General features: G+C 39.3%; 2 protein-coding genes across 3 annotated transcripts in view; both read left to right on the top strand.

The window, feature by feature from the left end:
• Positions 1-1,006: 1,006 nt before the first annotated feature.
• Positions 1,007-6,835, top strand: bbs12 (Bardet-Biedl syndrome 12). The gene is made up of 2 exons (XM_063001144.1): positions 1,007-1,073; positions 4,905-6,835. Exon 2 carries the CDS (start codon positions 4,922-4,924, stop codon positions 6,833-6,835), a length of 1,914 nt encoding a protein of 637 aa, XP_062857214.1. The 5' UTR covers positions 1,007-1,073; positions 4,905-4,921.
• Positions 6,836-11,280: 4,445 nt separating this feature from the next.
• LOC134319858 (TBC1 domain family member 9B) overlaps positions 11,281-19,471 on the top strand; it is a 41,552-nt gene continuing 33,361 nt past the window's right edge. For both annotated transcript variants that reach the window (XM_063001132.1, XM_063001124.1), the window contains exons 1-6: positions 11,281-11,487; positions 14,989-15,099; positions 16,062-16,180; positions 16,284-16,512; positions 17,104-17,362; positions 19,120-19,327. In XM_063001132.1, coding sequence (XP_062857202.1) covers positions 11,370-11,487; positions 14,989-15,099; positions 16,062-16,180; positions 16,284-16,512; positions 17,104-17,362; positions 19,120-19,327 — 1,044 coding nt within the window. In that variant the 5' untranslated portion in view covers positions 11,281-11,369. The remainder of the gene's footprint in view (positions 11,488-14,988; positions 15,100-16,061; positions 16,181-16,283; positions 16,513-17,103; positions 17,363-19,119; positions 19,328-19,471) is intronic.

The following is a 19,471-nucleotide window of genomic DNA, read 5'->3' as shown; positions in this document are numbered from 1 at the left end:
AACGGCACATAACAGGAAAGATAAATATTTTGTTCTGTGAAAGTCGTCATATTAACTACATTTACATTTTCAGCACTTAGCAGACGCTTTTATCCAAAGCGACTTACAGTACTGTGACAGTATGCCATCTAAGCAATTGAGGGTTAAGGGCCTTGCTCAAGGGCCCAACAGTGGCAACCTGGCAGTGGTGAGGCTTGAACCGGCAACCTTCTGATTACTGGACCAGTACCCTAACCACTAGGCTACAGATAAAAAACATTACAAAAACCATAAGACAATTACTCATAAAATATGCAGAAATATGTGTTTCTTTTTTACATGAAGCACCTTTCAGATTTGCTTAAATTGTAACCTGCTCTGTCACTCATGTTTACCTGGTGAAAGTTTGTCCACAAGAGGGAGATGTTGGCACAGTAAGTACTTTACATCAATAATAAAGTACTTTATTTATAAATTTGTATAATTGGTGTTAATTAACATTCAATTTCTCTTAATACAAGTGACTAGTGACTAAATAACAGCAGGTTATTAGTGAAACTTTACAACTTATATTAAAGCAATAACAAAGAACAGAAAGTTAAGTAAGCGTTTTTAGAACAGTGCACTGTTTTGGTATTAAATTAGTTTAGCTATATAAATGATGACAATGAGTCTGTTACAGTTATGGCTTATGCAATCCCCATTTTTACAACTTGGCAGTTTTTTTTAAATGTGGTGATATATTGCATAATGTCATACATCATTTCTTCATTGGCTTATTAACCTTGATTTCAGATGAGAAACAAAATGTGGCCCCAGTAATACTGCCTCATCAACTCACAATGCTCCCTGAACCCCACTTTGAGAACCAATGCTCCTGATAAATGTGTAAGTGTGGCCATGACCAGGATTCAAATTAAATTAAATTTTAAGCTGAACTACTTTTACAGTATGAAATTGACTCAAAACACGGTCGATTCCGGAAAAGACTCGAATCAATGAACCGACTCTTTTTGGAATCGCCTTCCAGCCTCAGAGTGCAGACGTTGTTTGTGGAGTTGAGTGGATGTGCATGGGATATTTCTGCTAGAAAGGTTTGATTTTTTTGTTATATATCGCAGTTAGCTACGTTTTATGCGACTAATTATCAAGTTTGAATGGAATAACATAAGTTTAATTTGCTCGATTAAACGTACGATATATGACAAATGTGTGTGGACAGCTAAACATGAACCTGACTTGGCTACAACAGCATCCACTCATGTAAGAGGGTGTTCCACAGGATTTTAGCATGTGTCTGTGGGAATATGTGGTCATTCAGTTTGAAACCATTCTTTTGATCTGGCAGCCAAAGCAGCCAAACTGTCATCGGTCCTCATTCTTCTTGACCTCTCTGCAGCCTTCGACACAGTGAATCACAGCATTCTCTTGTCTACTCTCTCCAACCTTGGAGTAACAGGTTCAGCATGGCAATGGATGGCCTCCTACCTCGAAGGGCGCTCTTACCAAGTGTCATGGAGGGGATCCATATCTCCCCCATGCACTCTCTCAACTGGTGTTCCTCAGGGCTCTGTACTTGGCCCACTTCTTTTCTCTATCTACACCCGCTCTCTGGGTAAGGTCATAGCCTCCCATGGCTTCTCCTACCACTCCTATGCAGATGACACTCAGCTCGTTCTGTCATTTCCTCCTTCAGACACACAAGTCTCATTCCCGGAGATCAGTCTTCAACCCAGGACCTAGATCAGACCATCTGATAAGGTAAGAAGCCTTGGTGTTGTCCTGGATAACCAGCTGACCTTCTCTCCTCATATAGCCAACATGACAAGATCGTGCCGGTTCCTTCTGTACAACATCAGGAAGATTCGACCATTTCTCTCCAGGGAAGCTACCCAGATTCTGGTCCAATCACTTGTAATCTCACGGTTGGACTACTGCAACTCCCTTCTGGCAGGAGCTCCCATGTCCACTATTAAACCCTTGCAGCTCATTCAAAATGCAGCTGCCCGTCTGGTTTTTAACCAGCCCAAACACTGCCACATCACCCCACTGCTGCGTTCTCTTCACTGGCTTCCTGTAGCTGCAGGCATTCAGTTTAAAACACTGATGCTCGCCTACAAAGCCAAAAATGGACCAGCCCCAAGCTACCTTCAGGGTCTAATCAAACCCCGCTGTGTACCACGCAACCTCCGAGCCACTAGTCTCGCTCGACTTGAGCCTCCACCCAGGACTAAAGGAAGACAAGCATCAAGGCTCTTCTCTGTTCTAGCACCCAAGTGGTGGAATGAACTTCCTCTGTCTGTCCGAACATCTGAGTCTCTTGCTGTCTTTAAAAAATGATTAAAAACCCACATTTTTACTAAACACTTAAGCTGACTTGTACCTATTTACTAAATTTTTTTTCCATTTTCCATTTGTGTTCTTCGACTGTTGTTTACTAAAACTTGAGAAATGTAATGTTTACTATGGAAGCACTTCTGTAAGTCGCTCTGGATAAGAGCGTCTGCTAAATGCAGAAAATGGTAAATGTAAATGGCACAGATTTTGGACTAGAAAGCCTGGCTTGCAAACTGCGTTGCAAAGCATAATAATGATATTTAATGAGATTAAAGAACTAAAGATCCTCTTTACTAACCTCGTCAAATTGTGCATTTATGGACCTCATACAGGGCTTCATTTATAAAGTTGGATGTTCCAAAGTTGAAAGCATTAAAGTGTCCCAGATGTTTGGCTACATCCAATGTCATCAAAAATCAAACCTAGTATCTTGAATTATGTAGTTATTATGTTCCTAGTATTAGAATAACTTTGGCTGTATGTACCATGGTGTAGTGGGTAGAGTTACAGCCCCCACTAGACTACATTAATGAATGATTTTTGATAATGATGTTTGCATTCAACCATTTAAAATACAAAAATATAAAATACATTTGTTTTTAATTAAGCTGATTTGTAGGGTTTTTTTTTTTCTTTATTGACTGTCCCATTTTAGCTTACCAGCTGTCCCATTTTACCTGAACATGACATCGGAGTGAGGTAGTTTCTCGATTTGTTTGTGTTTTTTAGTTATTTTTAGTATATAGAGATCTATAACAAATTTTAAAAGTAAGTAGTTCTTTTTTCGTAATTGTCCAAAAGTGCCCCAAATTACCTAACTTCACCTTTATGTATATTATATTATTAATTTTTAATAAATTAATTATTAATGTGGATGATTTATTGTTTTTCTTTTGCCCTAATTTGAGATCATCATTGACATATCTATAATTAAATAGACAGTTGATCTTAACATGAACAGATAGTGCTTGTAACCCTATTGTTTGCTGACTCAAATTGTATTGAAAAGTAAGAAGTGACAATATCTACAGTACCCAAAACAGTATAATAATGATCATTAAAAGAACACAATAACATATCAATAATGTTTGGTCATCAGATCTGTGATCTAAAGCTTAAGCACATTTGGGATATGCAACAAGAGAATGATTAAAACAACAATAGCAAGTCCACCAATAAATGGTTTAAAGGGTTAAAGTCTTTTTGAAATGTTGTGGTGACAGTTTAAATGAGCAATTTTGATCAAAAGCCTTTCAGATAAAGACTGAATTAAACCAATTCTGTAAAGATGAGTAGGCCGTAATTCCTAGCCAGTGATGTGAAAGACTGAACAAGGCACAACCATTTAATACGTTTAGAAAGTAAATAACTTTTACTAAACACGCTGATTGATTTTTATTGAGTCTGGACTCAATAAATATGTAACTTTTGTATTAAAAATTATGCAATAATGTTTCCTATACCTCACTTGCAGGATTGATATCGACTATTCTGGGACATCTTGCATTAACATATCTTTCCAGCTATAGTTCTCTGCAGAAATGTTGTCCCAGAAGCGTTCTGCCACTTACAGGTCGCCTTGTACAAATTTGCTGTTTCACTTTGGGTTGCTCTTCACGACCTTAAGTTTGGCACATTGTGCTTTTAGTGTGTTCTTTTACACTATGATTCCTTCTCATATGTCTATGATTCCAATTATGTCTGTATGTAGACACCCAACAGGCTGATAGCATCAATGTAGAGTCAAATCTTAGCAGAATTTATCAGTGCTCCACCCGAGCACATCTCATTAATTATAACATTTATAAGCCCACATAGTTTTTCAGCCGAGACAGTGAATGATTCATCAGTGTGGTTAATAAAAAGAGTGCAGTTGTTCCTGCAGATTGATAGATATGCTGAGATTTGACTGACGAAACGTATCTCTACAACAAACTTGTGTCTAGATGAACTGATTTAACTTGGATTTGTGTACCTGGATTATTGAGCATGCATCAAGAGGCTGAGATTTGTGTTTCTTGTTACCACTCTGACATAATTAATGCACTTAAGTCCAGGTGTTTATTTTGCAACTGTATCTGTAGCTACACTGTATGGCCAAGATTTTGTAGACAACCCGACTGATTATTAAGTTGTTTCAGCCACACTTATTGCTCACATTTCTATATAATTAGTTTAGGGAAGGCTGTTTCATGTCCCAGCATGACAGTTTACCTGCAGAGTCATGGTTGAACAAGTTTGGTGAGAAGAAACACCAGTGGCCTGCAGAGAACCCTGACCTCCATCATCTTCATCTGACCTCAAAGGCGTTCATATGAATGCACATAATTTTGGAATACATAAGCTAATGACTTTAGGTCATACTTTTGGCCATATAGTGTCAAAGCACTGTTAAGCTTGTTGTAAAAGTGTAGGCAATTTTGTCTGTAATTGTGTCATAGCATGAGGGGAAAACACATGGAAGGTTTTAGATGGAAATAACGTCACAGAGGTGGTGAGTTAGGCTTGCATCATCTTAGTATCTCTTCATTGTTCTGTCAAATTGTCATTACAATAGTTAATCTACCCTGTTGTTGATATTTCTACAGGTAATTAAAGTGCACCGATGGCACACGTCAGAAGCACAGCAATAAATCAGGGTCGCCATATTGGACTCCAGCAGCTAGAAGCCCTGTCAGCTGCCAGTTATTCTTTTTTGGGTCCCAACAAGCGCTACAAGTTTATCCAAGATGAGGCAGATGCAGAGGCAGCACTGGTCCGTTCCAGCTACCGCATGCTGGAGCAGCTGGAGCTTAGTGTTTCGGTGGCTCAGCTGCTTTATGAGACCACTCATGCCCATTGGAAGGTACTGCGCACAGGTACAAATACGCTGACTTTTTTAACATGTGTCTGGAGCAGGGTGGCACTGGAGTGTCTTCACAGAGGCATTGCCATTCCCTACATAGTAGCTGGCATGTCAAAGGGGCTGGACCTCTGCGTAGAGGCATGTAGACAAAGAGCAGTGAGCGTGGAGATTGTTTGTAAGGCTGTTAAACAGAACCTGGAATTAAGCAGAGGCAATGGGATGAAGGAGGACACAGGAGCACCTCAAGATGGAGTTCAGACCATGAATAATGAGCATCTTTTAAAGCACCGATTAAAACTCAAGCACAGCAGACACTTTAATTCCAAAGATGAAACAAAGGTCTTTGGAACACAGAAAGAGGAACGTTTAAAAGACTTTGACATAGCTCACCTGGCTGAAGCTGTTAGTCACGGATGTGAGTTGTCCTTCAATTTAGTAATAGAGGCTAGCAAAATCCAGTCTAAACAAAGCAAAGCAGATCAAAGTGAGGGCCAACATAAAACAATTTTACATGTTGATCATCTTGTTACGTGCTCACTGGCAGGAATACCTGAGGAGCATTCTTGTGTACACCGTGGCTATGTTGTATTATTGTCTTCAGAGCAAGCATTACTACTCAAGAGTTTATCAGAACGGATGTTAAAAATCAGCCTGGTGAACGGAGACCTAAGTGAGCGACACCGCCACGTTGGCTTCAACAGACCTAAAAATGTTACGTTCTACAGTGATCAGCCAAACTTAACAGGAATCAGTCGAGAACAAGAGTGGATGGACTGTGCATTGAAAATCCTCTTGAAACTTAAGATAGACATTGTTCTTATAAGCGGAACGGTCACCCAGCAGCTAAAAGACCACTGTTTTACCCAACACATCCTTGTGATTGAACATATACGCCTGCCTATTTTAACTGACTTTGCTAGAACTACAGGCGCACTTCCGGTCTCGTACGTCACACAGCTGAACGAGAGGTGCGTGGGCACCGGAGTCCGAGTGAATACACTTAGAGAGTATTATGATAACGGCAAGACACAATCCACAGTGGTGAATGTTGTTGCTGAGGGCACAGCTCTGGTTACAGCGCTCATCACTAGCTCGGTTCATGCCAAGCTTCAGAGCCTGGAGGATCAGTTTTGGAGCTGTGCCTATCGGGTTCATCATGCTCTCAAAGAAGGTAAACTTCTACCTGGGGCTGGAGCTACAGAACTTCTGTGTATCCATCAGCTACAGAAACACATGGACATAATCCAGACACAAACCGTAAAACCGTATGAACAGGTGGTTCTGCAGCTGATGACAGAAACCTGGATGGATTATATTTCAACACTGATGGTGAATGCTGGTCAGGTTGAGGCTAAAGCTCAGGCATGGACACGAATAGCTCAGTCTTTAAAGGACTGGGAGAGCAAAGGGTCTCGTACAGAGTCACCTGAAACTCCTTTAAAGATGATGAACTGCTCAGAGGTAACACAGAAAGAAATAAGTGGAGGAAGTGATGTGGAGAGCATGGTGGAGAAGGAAAGTGTTACAGTGGGAGTGTATGATAACATGACTGTAAAGTTTGAAGCCTGGAGGAGAGCTCTGGATCTGGTGCTATTGGTTTTGCTGACTGACACTGAGATTATAACTGGAGTAAATAACACAGACGACCGTTACAAAGACTTCATTATTCTATGACAGGCTATTGCATGTGTTTACTTTTACTGATGTACTATAGGTCAGATGATTTCATTATTTTGTTACTGGCTACTAGATATATTTATTTTTATTGATGTACTGTAGGTCAGATATGTATTTTGTAATCTGAATACTGGTTCTTACTTGACTGCTTCCGTTTCTACTCCTATTTTAGTCATCTCAACCCCTCTAATGAAATCTTGCTGCTAGCACTACCACAGCTTTTTATCTGCCAGTGGTGGAGTCTTACAGTAAGCCGTATAGCGTACAGAGAAGCATGATATGCCCGTCAGATAGTACTCCAGACAGTAGAGACTGCAGTTGTACAGCTGCAATGAAATTTGACCTATCCCTCCTCTCAGGCACAGCCAATGCCTGTGTGGGCACCCAGCCAGGTTGAAAGTACTAATTGGGATTTAAATTTGAGAGCTTGAAAACTCAGCGGTGGTGGGCTATACTGCTGCACCACCTAAACATGAAAAAAGAAGGTTTAGTATTAAGCAAGAAGCCTAAAACGATTTAAAAACATTGTACTACTGTTTTTTTGTTAACACTAATGCATTGTATGTTTTGGGGGTGTGGAATGCGATCAATGGATCAAGGATCAAACTTTGCCCCCTGTATTTCTTCACCACTCATACTGGTGCCTCAACCAGACAATAGGAGTCAACCTTTTCCCCCTTGGTCCCTCCTAATAAAAAATAAATGTATTTTTATAATGTGTCTTTTTTTTTTTAGTACAAGATGGATCTGGACTGCAGCCAGTCAAGCACTCAGGGAAATAAACAAATCACAGATTCTGATTTTGATGACATTTTATAATTTTTTTCCGAGGAGGCAATGAGGAAGCAATGAAATTCATTTGCTCTGCAGAGTTCATGTTTTTTAAGAGAATTATTGTATGCACGTTGCCTTAATTTGGTGCTTTTAACTGCTAGAGCAATTTCTTATTCCATTTAAATAAGAAATGTCTTTGCACACAAGTGTTTTGGCAAACAAGCTGGAATTTATAGAAAAATAATTTCACTGTACTATACATGTTTATATGTATATATGACAAATAAAGGCATTTTATTCTAATGTGTTCATCACTATTTATGTTTCCTTTTAATAATGTATAATGTCCCTGCAAACTAGCAGCCCCATATCATATTGGTTTTATAGGCAGTTGTAGCCAAGTGGTTAAGATACTGGACTAGTAATCAGAAGGTCGCTGGTTCAAACCCCACCACTGCCAGGTTGCTGCTACTGAGCTCTTGAGCAAGGCCCTTACCTTCAATTGCTCAGACTGTATACTGTCACAGTGCTGTAAGTTGCTTTGGATAAAGGTGTCTGCTAAATGCTGAAAATTGAAATGTATAGTGCTCTTTGTAAATCTTTTGGGCAGTTGTAGCCTAGTGGTTAGGTATCGGACTAGTATTTGTAAGGTTGCTTGTTCAAGCCCCACTACTGCCAGGTTGCCACTGTTGGGCCCTTGGGCAAGGCCCTTAACCCTCAATTGCTTAGACAATATACTGCCACAGTACTGTAAGTTGCTTTGGATAAAAGCATCTGCAAAAGCCGCTCAGGTGGCGCAGCGATAAAGTATGCTAGCTCACCAGATATGGGGTTTCGAATACATCGTATCGAACCTCAGCTCTGCCTTTCCGACTGGGCTGGGCGGCAGTATGAACAACGATTGGCTGTTGTTCTTAGGGGTAAGAAGGTCGGATCATAGGTCCTCATAACTGGTGCGACTGCGGCCCCTGCTGGCTGACTGATGGCGCCTGCACAGGGCTGAGGAATAATGCCGATGGGGGTGTGGCCCTCCGTGCACAGTGCCTGTAAACAATATAAACTCGACTCGTGCAGGTGAAAAATGCGCTATCTGTACTGACCGTGCGTACCGGAGGGGGCGCATGTCGGTTGAGAGGCGTCCTTAGTCAGAGGTGAATGGTTCAATCAGTATAGAGGACGCATTCAGGGTAATTGGTAATTTGAATAAATGCTGGCTTCTCTCTAGCCTTTCTAAATACTAGTCTGAGAGCCTGTTGTGGTGCATTTTCTGGGGAGGGTTTGTGGTTCTGTCTTGCAAATGATTGAACCAGTTGTACTGACGGGGGTGTTTAGGATGTTTGCTATGACTTTGTAGCTTGTATTTCGAAAATGAGAACTTTAAAAAGCTTCTTTACCTTCACCATGATTGCTGTTTTTTTTTTTAAATCCTCCCAATCAATTGTTAAATATAGACATTTGTGACTTGGGTAACCTTTTTTAATATATACATTTGTTATGCTTTTCCTCATCAGTTTCGTCAAAAGATAAAAAAACATTCTGTGTGTACGTGTAGATGCATGGAACGTGTTAAATAACAGAAGCAAATGTGGTTAAATACATGATTAGTTCCTAATGCATCACGGTAATGGTGCTACCTTGTGGTGAAATTATATAATAACTTGTTTCAGATAGAGGATCTATTGCGCTCTGAACGTTCATCTGTTCTGTATGATTGGTCTCTATTCAGATAAGTACAGATGTTTTCGTGTGCTGCTGTATAAGTTTTAAATTATTTAAATAACTGAAATACTGTACAAGCCCCCTTAGTTCACATCCTTTATTGCAGCACTTTTTGCCACATTCTGCATATTAAAACAGTGAGGCATAGTAATAAAAGAGTGCAGATGCTAAACTGTCCTGTAATCCAAGCTTGTATTAAAACATGGCACATTATGAATATACAGCAACATAAAACCTAGACTGCTAAGCAGCTTAAGTAAGAGTGGAAATGCATTTTACAACAGAAATTGGAGTCCTTTGTTTGCAAAAACAAATATAGAAAAATATAGAACTCGGAACTTGGAGAAGAGCTGATTTCATGCAGTGGTAAACATGCCCCCACTCTTATGTCATATACCACAGTCACTTTAGACAATATGAATAAATTTTTAATGAATATAATTGCCATTTTAGCTATTAATCTACACTACACATTGTCATTTGAAAAGGCACACACTTGGGATTATAAGGAGACACAATTTACACTGTATCGTCAGGACAAAAATACAAGCCGTACAATCCAAACTGGATTTCTGCAATCAAACAGTGGCAAGGCATAGATCAGGGCAAGGACATAAAACAATATCTAAGGATTAAGTGTTTTCAAGACCACAGTGACCATGATCATCTTAAAGAAAAAGCTTGGTATACCCTCAAACCATTCTTGAGTTGGTCATTCAGTCAGATTGGACATTTACAGAGATTGGAGAGCCTGTTACAATGACAACCGTCTCTGCAGTGCTCCATAAATCATGTGGTAAAGATCTGACAGCCCTTCTTCTCTTCTCCCATTCTCTTGTCTGATAAGATAAAAATGTAACTTATTACGCAAGATGTCTGGCACAGTCCCTACTGTGAAATATGGTGGTTTCAGCAACATCAGCAGCAAGGACGATGAGACAATTAATTTAGGTACGTATGCCGCTCAGGTGGTAAAAACACACGCTGGAACCAGAGCTGGGATCTCGAATACATCGTATCGAATCTCAGCTCTGCCTGCCGGCTGGGCTGAACAACCACATGAACAACGATTGGCCTGTTGTTCAGATAGGGGTGGGATTAAGCCGGACTCTCTCATAGCTAATGCAATCTCCGTACACAGTGCTGAGCTGCACTGCACTCGTCAAAGTGTAGGGGACAAGATGCATACGGTGTGCTGCCCACGTGTCGGAGGGGGCGGGGGAAGCATGACGCAATCGTTCAATTAGACGTGCTAAAAGGGAGAAAAAGGGGAGAAAATGCATAAACAAAATATAAATAATAATAAAAAAGAATTTAGGTACGTATGAATGCAGCCAAATACAAGAACATCTTTAAAAACACCTCTATAGAGTACACAAACTCAGACTGGGTGACAGTTCACCTTTCAGCATAACACTGACCCAACACATACAGCCAAAACAACACTGGAGTGGCTTCATGGCAAGTTTCCTAATATTCTTGTGTGGCCCACCAAAAACCTCTAACCTCCGTTTACAAATGCTCACAATCCAGTTTGATACAGCTTGACAGGATGTCATGAAGAATTGAATTAACTATGCAAATACATTTAAATATTAAGTAGAAAATTATGAACTTTTAAGGTTTTAATTAAATGAATCGACACTTTTCTGGATTGATTCACATGCTATTCACCAGTGTATTCTTAGCGTGTTACTCTTAAAAAGATAATATAAAATAAGTAATAGGCAACACGTATGTAGTCCTTAAATCACCATAATTAGTTCATTTAACTGTGTAAGTTGGTCCCCCAAAGCTGAGAACCGAATCTTCCCGGTATCGACTCTCATTCACAATAAAACTAGCTCTTATTTTGAAATGTATTCGAGTAGGCTGACATCTTTGCAGCTACTGTCATCATAGCACCGCCTTCCTCTGCTTTTGGACACAAACAGAAGCGGCAGGCAGAAGCTGTCTGTGTAGTTTGGTATGGTTAGAGCTGATCATTTTGGATTAAACGGATGTAAAAGCGATTGATAGGGAGTAGGTAACGTTTAGGATGTGGATCAGTCCGGAGGAGGTGCTGCTGGCTAACGCGCTGTGGGTGAGCGAGAGGGCCAATCCTTTCTTCATCCTGCAGCGGAGGAAGGGACATGGAAAAGGAGGAGGCATCACCGGTATTTATGATCAGCTTTTCTACTGATTCACTCTCTAACATAAAGAAATAAGTGTATGTTGATGTAGCTGAGTACAGTGTGTTGTGTTATGTAATCTTTATTTGGAAAAATCAGAAGAGTTTTAACAATTAACCCATTTATTGCCAACTGGCTATGTCCAATAATTTTATGACAGTCCTGCGACACAAACTGTATGCATTTCAAAAGTGCCTTGGAAAAGATAGCAGAGTAAATCATTTATTTCTTTATTACACATAGGAATCATCAGACCTTTTTTAATGCTGAAAACTGCAGTTTACACTAACTTGTTTTCATCTAAAGATTCAGAATCAGACGATTCCGACTCCTGACCATATGGATAGTGATTCTGCAAAAGATCCTGCTTTCTGTTTTTACATTTGTATTGGTACAACTATGTCTGTTTACATGTCATGTGAGGATAATACGAACTCAACAGACCTAATACATTCCATATAACAGTTGTATTTATATAGATCCAAAAATAATTTGTATATTTTACACCACCCACAAAAAAACTAATGATATGAAATCATGACCTATTGTATAGAACCTGTCATGTGTTTAATAAGCCATCTTTAACACTGGACCTAAAGGCATACCCGTACTTCAATATTCCAGCAATGTACTATTCGTACAGACAGTTTGGACACCCTGATTAGGTATCTTTGTATAACAGTATCTTTGTTATTAACAGCTCTAGACCTTATCTTGCTAACTAACGTTTTGGTTTGGTGTGCTGCCTGTTGCTGACGTGGTTAGCAGGCCCATACATAAAGTCTACATTTGTATTAATTTCTAGCTAATTGGGCTAATAAACTCCTTCCTTGCAGAACTTTTCTACAATTTACAGTTACAGTTTTTCTACAGTTTTACTTTTCAGCAATGAAAACAAGTTTAGCTTATATTATATTATTATATTGCAATCCATTCATAAGTTACCTTTAACCAAAAAGTGCGTTCTGATAAATTATAGTATCAATATTAACATTTTTTCATATTAAATCCCAATCACGTTTGTAATGGCCATTTTGCTTCAAATAAATGAGCATCAAAAAACCTAAAAGTTCAGTATTTAATAATGCTTTGTTTTCAAAACAATAGTGTGCAGTAAATCGTGGTACCAGAATACAAAGAAAAGAAATGTATCAAGCAAACACCACACAAGTTCTGTTTTGGCCGAAGTTAAAACAGTCAAGCCCATCCGGCTTTGCAGACATATATTATTGAAGCTTACACAGAGGGTGGAACTTGTCATAAAGTTAGCGATAACAAAGCTCACCTTTTTTTTTATTTTTTTTTTAGAGTGAAGTAATTTGAATTTGCTCTTTCACTACATTTCTGTTACTTGGCTTTTTTGAGATCTATCACTGGACCGTCAGTCACAGCATATCATTCTTTCGTGTAACAACAGAGGGTAGCAAATTGGCTTCTTTAATTTGACCATTCACATTACATTTTACATTTTACATTTTTGGCATTTAGCAGACGCTTTTACCCAAAGCGACTTACAGTACTGTGACAGTATACAATCTAAGGTTAAGGGCCTTGCTTAAGGGCCCAACAGTGGCAACCTGGCAGTGGTAAGGCTTGAACCGGCAACCTTCTGATTACGGGACCAGTACCTTAACCACTAGGCTACAACTGCCCTATTCAATTCAAGCACAAATTGAATAGGTATGTATGAAGGGTTTATTTGCTTAGATTTTTATTTGTTTAAATGTTGATTTTCAAATCATGATTAGATAAAATAAAATTAAAAATGAACCGTAATATACATTATACCAGGTGAGTCAAAAGTATGTTAACATTTGAATTGCGGATACCATTTATTCACAAAACAGTCTGAACCTGTTCGCCATCATGTTCAACACACAAAAACCAGCGAGCAACAGTACCATTTAAAGACCGGATAAACATTTTGCGGGGAATAGATCCATTAGTGGATGATTTTTGATTCACCCGGTATATTATATACATCATATTTTTTTAGAATATTCTGATGGTTTCCCTCTGGTTTGTAGTATTGCGCCATTTTATTTACTTCCTTTTACAGTCATCACCTGACTCATCTTTCTCAGGCTCATGATAAATCACTCTCATCATGTGATTAGTTACTCAAACTGTTTACATGATGTCAAGATTTACAATTAATAATTATTTAAATAGCATTCAGAAAATTAAACATCAAACATCGATCAAAGCTGAATGAGGTGAGAACAGTTGGAGGATGTTTATGACCTGTGGGGTTAAATGAGTTAACATTTATTGTTTTATTAAAGAGAGATATGTTTTACATTTTCATACACCACAGCTGTCATTTTTCCTCACAGTCTGAACAGGAACACATCAAATTTTTGGAAGTAATAGGATTGTGTGTTTTAGTATTGTTGTATGACGTATTGTAGTTATGTTCCTAGTCATTGGCTTGCTGTCATGGTAAAAGTCTAAGCTTGCATTTGTCACTAGTTAGTTGGTTCTAAAGGTTACTTTTATTGATTGTTAAAATAAGACAATACCACTGTTTGAGCTAAAAGTCCTTGCATTTATATATATTATCCTGTAAGGAAGTGTAATTACACAACATGGATCTTGCATGTGACTTCAAAACACAAGTACACTAAGGCATGACTGTTGCATTGCACATGACTTGGCAACAGAAGAAATAAACATTGGGATGTTGCATTCCTTTATAATATTCAGAATAATAGTATGTGTAGGTGAACAATTAAAATCAGCTGAGGTTGAAGGCAAATTTTTTGGCAATTGTCAGAAGTAAAAAAAATGCACATCATAAAACAGGAAAGGGTAATTTGCAAGTAAAGGGAAATCATAATATTTTTGCTTTTAATGGCAGTAGTCAGTTGTCAAACAGAAATGCAGGTTTAGCAACTTAGCTGTCATTCACTTATTTTACTTAATGACAGCATTCTATTATTTACCATGACAGGATTCCTACAGCGTCTAGATCACATATTTGAAATGTTCCTTATAAGAAATTGCATCATATGATGAATCGAAGGAATTTCTAACACTTATCTCTACTTATTCATTAATAAATAAATGGGACAGCTTTGGAGGGCTGCAGGTTTAAACATTGTAGGATAAGTAATCTGTGCTTTTGGTTATTAATATTTTTTTATCACAGAATTAGGTGCCTCCTGGTGTGCTGGCTTAACCATTTTGGTTATCAGATACAGAACTGCATTCATGATTCCTTAAAAATAACCTATTCAGTGCAGAATGTCCGTGTCACTCAAATAAAATCAGCAGGAAAGAGCTTATCTATGTCAGAGTAAAGAAGAGAGGAATAGGTTTTGCACAAGGTTATTGACCCAGGCAGTAAACCTTCCACACAATATGACACACTTTATTACTGACATGCTCTGTTCATGTAGCCTGTCAACCAACAGCGAAAACATAACAGTTGGGTGTTACTGTGCAGGCAGTATAATAGCCTTTCTCTGTTCTTCTCTACTACAGGTCTTCTGGTTGGTACGCTGGATGTTGTGCTGGACTCCAGTGCCCGTGTGGCTCCGTATAGGATCCTTCACCAAACAGGAGACTCTCAGCTCTTTTGGAGCATTGCTTGTGGTCAGTACTTTGCCTCTTTACTTGACCTTTGAAATGTAAACAACTTTGTCAGTTAACGAGATGGTTAAGAATGTCACTTCTGTGGCATTTTCCAGGCATGATATTTTTAGGAACAGGTCTGCACCTGAATTAAAGAGCAAACCCTCTTAAGCAGTGAAAACACATAATTACAAACAAAAAACTACAGTGGTACCTTGAAACCCAATGTCAGTTGGTTCTGGGAGTGGCGTTGAGTTTAACAGGCGTTAAGTTTTAAGGTATTTTTTCCTATACGGATGTATGGGAAACTTGTTAATGTGTTCCATGGTCTCATGGAACTACACATATTTTAGGCTAATGTAAAATAATGGGGTTGTTTATGACACTTATACACTGAAAATAACACGAATATAATATAAAAACACTTAAATCATAAACTGATTCTTACAATTTCTCAAAACACCGAGCTGTAACACAAGTTTATAAGTGAAACAGTGAGGAAAATCCAGCTAAACACAGATACATGTGGAGCTTTCAGAGTGAATCTGACGGTTATTCCACACAAATGCAGATTCGTCTCATATTCGCACTTTGATGACGTGTTACCGCACCGCTCAAGCCGAGCGCTGAACAAAGTGACTGTTCATTGTTAATTTGAAATTTTTAAGAAACAAACTGAACCAGTTGAGTTTAAGGGAAATGTCGAGTTTAAGGGTACAAACTTCTCGGCGAAGGGCGTTGAGTTTCAAAGAGTTTGAGTTTAGAGGACGTTGAGTTACAAGGTACCACTGTATACAAATATCCAGCACTGCATTTATGAGCTGCAAGGCTGATCTAATTATTCTTAGACATTCAAAATATGAATGAAGGGGAAAGTGTGTCATTTTTTAATTCTTTGATGTTATCATGTGACCTCAACTGACTGATTTTCTTATCAGTTTGCTTTGCTGAGATTTATTGTGCATGTGTGTGTGTGTAATCAGGCTCATCTCGCAAGGAGATAACAGAACATTGGGAATGGCTGGAGGCTAATTTACTGCAGACACTTTCCATTTTTGATAATGATGAAGACATCACCACATTTGTTAAGGGCAAGATACAGGTAAGCTTTCACCTAAAGCTGCCTAATATTGCTTTATTGTATTCGTAAATACTGACTTGTGTACAAACAACAAAAAAACCCTAGTCTACCTGTCTGTGTGCAGGGTATCATTGCTGAGGAGAATAAGAGTCGACAGGCACAGGAAGACGAGGATTGTGGGAAGTTTCGAGAGGCTGAGCTGAAGATGCGAAAGCTGTTTGGGATGCCAGAGGAGGAAAAGCTGGTAAACTACTACTCGTGCAGCTACTGGAAGGGCAGAGTGCCACGGCAAGGCTGGCTCTACCTCTCAGTCAATCATCTCTGCTTCTACTCCTTCCTCCTTGGAAAGGAGGGTGAGTAAAGAAAAGCAAATCCATAGCTACAGAAAAGAACAGGGAGAGTAAATGGAAGACAGTTTCTCACAGTTAGGTTGGAATGAGGGGTGGCTCGGTGGGTAGCACTGTCGCCTCACAGCAAGAAGGTCCTGGGTTCGATCCCCAGGCGGGGCGGTCCGGGTCCTTTCTGTGTGGAGTTTGCATGTTCTTCCCGTGTCTGCGTGGGTTTCCTCCAGGAGCTCCGGTGTCCTCCCACAGTACAAAAACATGCAGTCAGGTTAATTGGAGACACTGAATTGCCCTATAGGTGAATGGGTGTGTGTATGTGTGTCTGACCTGCGATGGACTGGCGCCCTGTCCAGGGTGTTACTGTGTGCCTTGCGCCCATTGAAAAGCTGGGATAGGCTCCAGCACCCCTCCGCGACCCTGATTGAATAAGAAAGTGAGTGAGTGAGTGAGTGAGGTTGGAACGAATGGAGAAAAAGAAAGATCAGGATGAAAAAGACTTAGTATTGTTTTTACTCATCTGTGTTTATGAGTAAATGTTTAGTCTGGCTCTAAGAAATGTACCTATACCTGGTGTAAAAGGCTTTTTTTTTCTCTCTGTAGTGACATTGGTGGTGCAGTGGACAGATGTGACTCAGTTAGATAAGAATGCCACGCTGTTATTCCCAGAGAGTGTCCGTGTGAGCACCAGAGACACTGAGCACTATTTCTCTATGTTTCTCAACATCAATGACACCTTTAAGCTGATGGAGCAGCTGGCTAACATTGCTATGAGGCAGCTGCTGGATAATGAGGGCTTCTCTATTGACCGCTTACTTCCCAAAGCCTGCAAGACCCTTAAAAATGTCTCTGCACTTAAGAGGTGAGGTTGTTATTTCCTACAAGCTTCCCATATACTCTCAAGTGGCAGAAATGAATGGAAAGAATACTTTTATTTAAAAAACAAAACAAAAAAAACAACAGCACTGTTATTTGTATCTTTTATTTTTATACCTGGTACTAGGGATGTTAATGGTTAACTGATTACCTGATACCCAACCAGAAAGTCATTGTTTGGTGGATGCTGTCAGTTAAGGACATTTAGATAAATTCTCTCCAGCTAATGATTGGTGTTAGAATTACACTACCATCAGCACCATGTAGATAGAGCCAGTGCTGTACTGAAATCTGATTAACCTAAAATTAGATCCCGTAGATAAGTACTTGTCATGGCACCTACAACAGTGATGATCTGCTGAATCAGGCACTCCTGCAGTGCATGCTTTTAATTTTAGGTCAAACAGGGGGACCACTATGCATTAAAAATCATTAAAAATAAATGAGAAAGTTATTACTTAAACCATTACCCGGAAATCAATCACATCAATTGCATTAATCATTTAGACTATTACGATGGAACTGTGCATTAGTGTAGAGACACGAACAGATTCCATGTAGCAGTCATATTAAACTTGGCACTACAGTATGTGTGTAACATTATTTCTAAACAAAATGATTTGGATATTTTGCATCATGCTTTGATATTAAGCTAGGATTATAATTTAATGTACCAACTGCATCTGATTTATGTCATTGCTAGATACAGAATTGCATTGTTTATAATATATAATCTTCAGTGTAGAGGCAGATCTGGTTACAGTGTTCCTGTTACTCTTCTACATTACTTTCCAAATAAAACTAGTGTAAAACACCGATTCCTGCTGTGAATGTCATAGATACGACTACATGGCATTACAAAAACAAACAAACAAACATTACTTTCCATATTTTTTACATTAAGCTGTAGTTCATCTAATAAAAGCCTTGATGGATATCTCTTTGATTTGCATTGAAAACATTGCTTGTAATGTTATATGCTGTATTTAGTCAACTTTTCAGCAACAACAGAGCTTCAAAATAATCTCTTAAAAAGGTGTCATATGTATGACGTGTTTATTGGGGCAGTGGTGGTTTAGTGGTCTTGGAATTTGGAAGTTCAAGGATTCAGACCCAGTCACAAAACTGCCACTTTTGGGCTCTTATGAAAGGCCACTAACCCACAATTTCCCCAACTTTATTCTGGCTCACTTTTAGCCAAAAATGAATTAATTTATGTGTTCATAATTTATGTGTTCATAATTTATGTGACCATACATGTCAGTTTTTTTATCTTTCTGAAATCCTATACATTTGTTTTCTATTTAATTTCCACTGTGATATGTCGGTGGCTCGGTGGGTAGTAAGAAGGTCCTGGGTTCCATCCCCAGGCGGGGCGGTCCGAGTCCTTTCTGTGCGGAGTTTGCATGTTCTCCCTGTGTCCGCGTAGGTTTCCTCCGAGAGCTCCAGTTTCCTTTCACAGTCCAAAAACATGCAGTCAGGTTCATTGGAGACACTGAATTGCCCTCTAGGTGTGTGTGTGTGTTTGTGTGTCTGCCCTGCGATAGACTGGTGCCCCGTCCAAGGTGTTACTGTGTGCCTTGCGCCCATTAAAAAGCTGGGATAGGCTCCCAGTGAGTGAGTGAGTAAGTGAGTGAAGGATATGCACTATTATGAAAACCTAACCAAGATAAAGGGAAAGATAAAACAAGAAATAAACAAACAAGACTAAAAAGTAAAACGTTTAATGTGTGTCTGTTTTAGAGACCTAGACGCACGGGCGAAAAATGAGCGATACAGGGCTCTGTTCCGCCTAACAAAGGATGAGCGGTTGGACGGTCACACTGACTGCACCCTGTGGACACCCTTTGCTAAGATGCATGTTGTCGGACAGATGTTCGTTTCCAACAACTATATTTGCTTTGCCAGCAGAGAGGAGGACCTTTGTCAGCTCATTATACCACTCAGAGAGGTGAGCACACACATAGTCACCCCCACCCCCCAACACAAACACACACCCACACACAATTTGTCTTAAGAATTAGATAATTTAGTGATTCAAGTTAATATTGCTATATGTTGGCTGTGTGCGTTTCTACTGCAAAAGTTTGCTGAT

This window comes from Trichomycterus rosablanca, chromosome 1 (genome assembly GCF_030014385.1).
Source record: "Trichomycterus rosablanca isolate fTriRos1 chromosome 1, fTriRos1.hap1, whole genome shotgun sequence".
Classification (NCBI taxonomy): domain Eukaryota; kingdom Metazoa; phylum Chordata; class Actinopteri; order Siluriformes; family Trichomycteridae; genus Trichomycterus; species Trichomycterus rosablanca.
Note: the sequence above shows the minus strand (reverse complement) of the source record. Positions and strands in the feature narration are given on the sequence as shown.

Excerpts from the sequence above, each read along its gene's own strand:
- bbs12 (XM_063001144.1), top strand. The coding sequence starts at position 4,922 with ATGGCACACGTCAGAAGCACAGCAATAAATCAGGGTCGCCATATTGGA.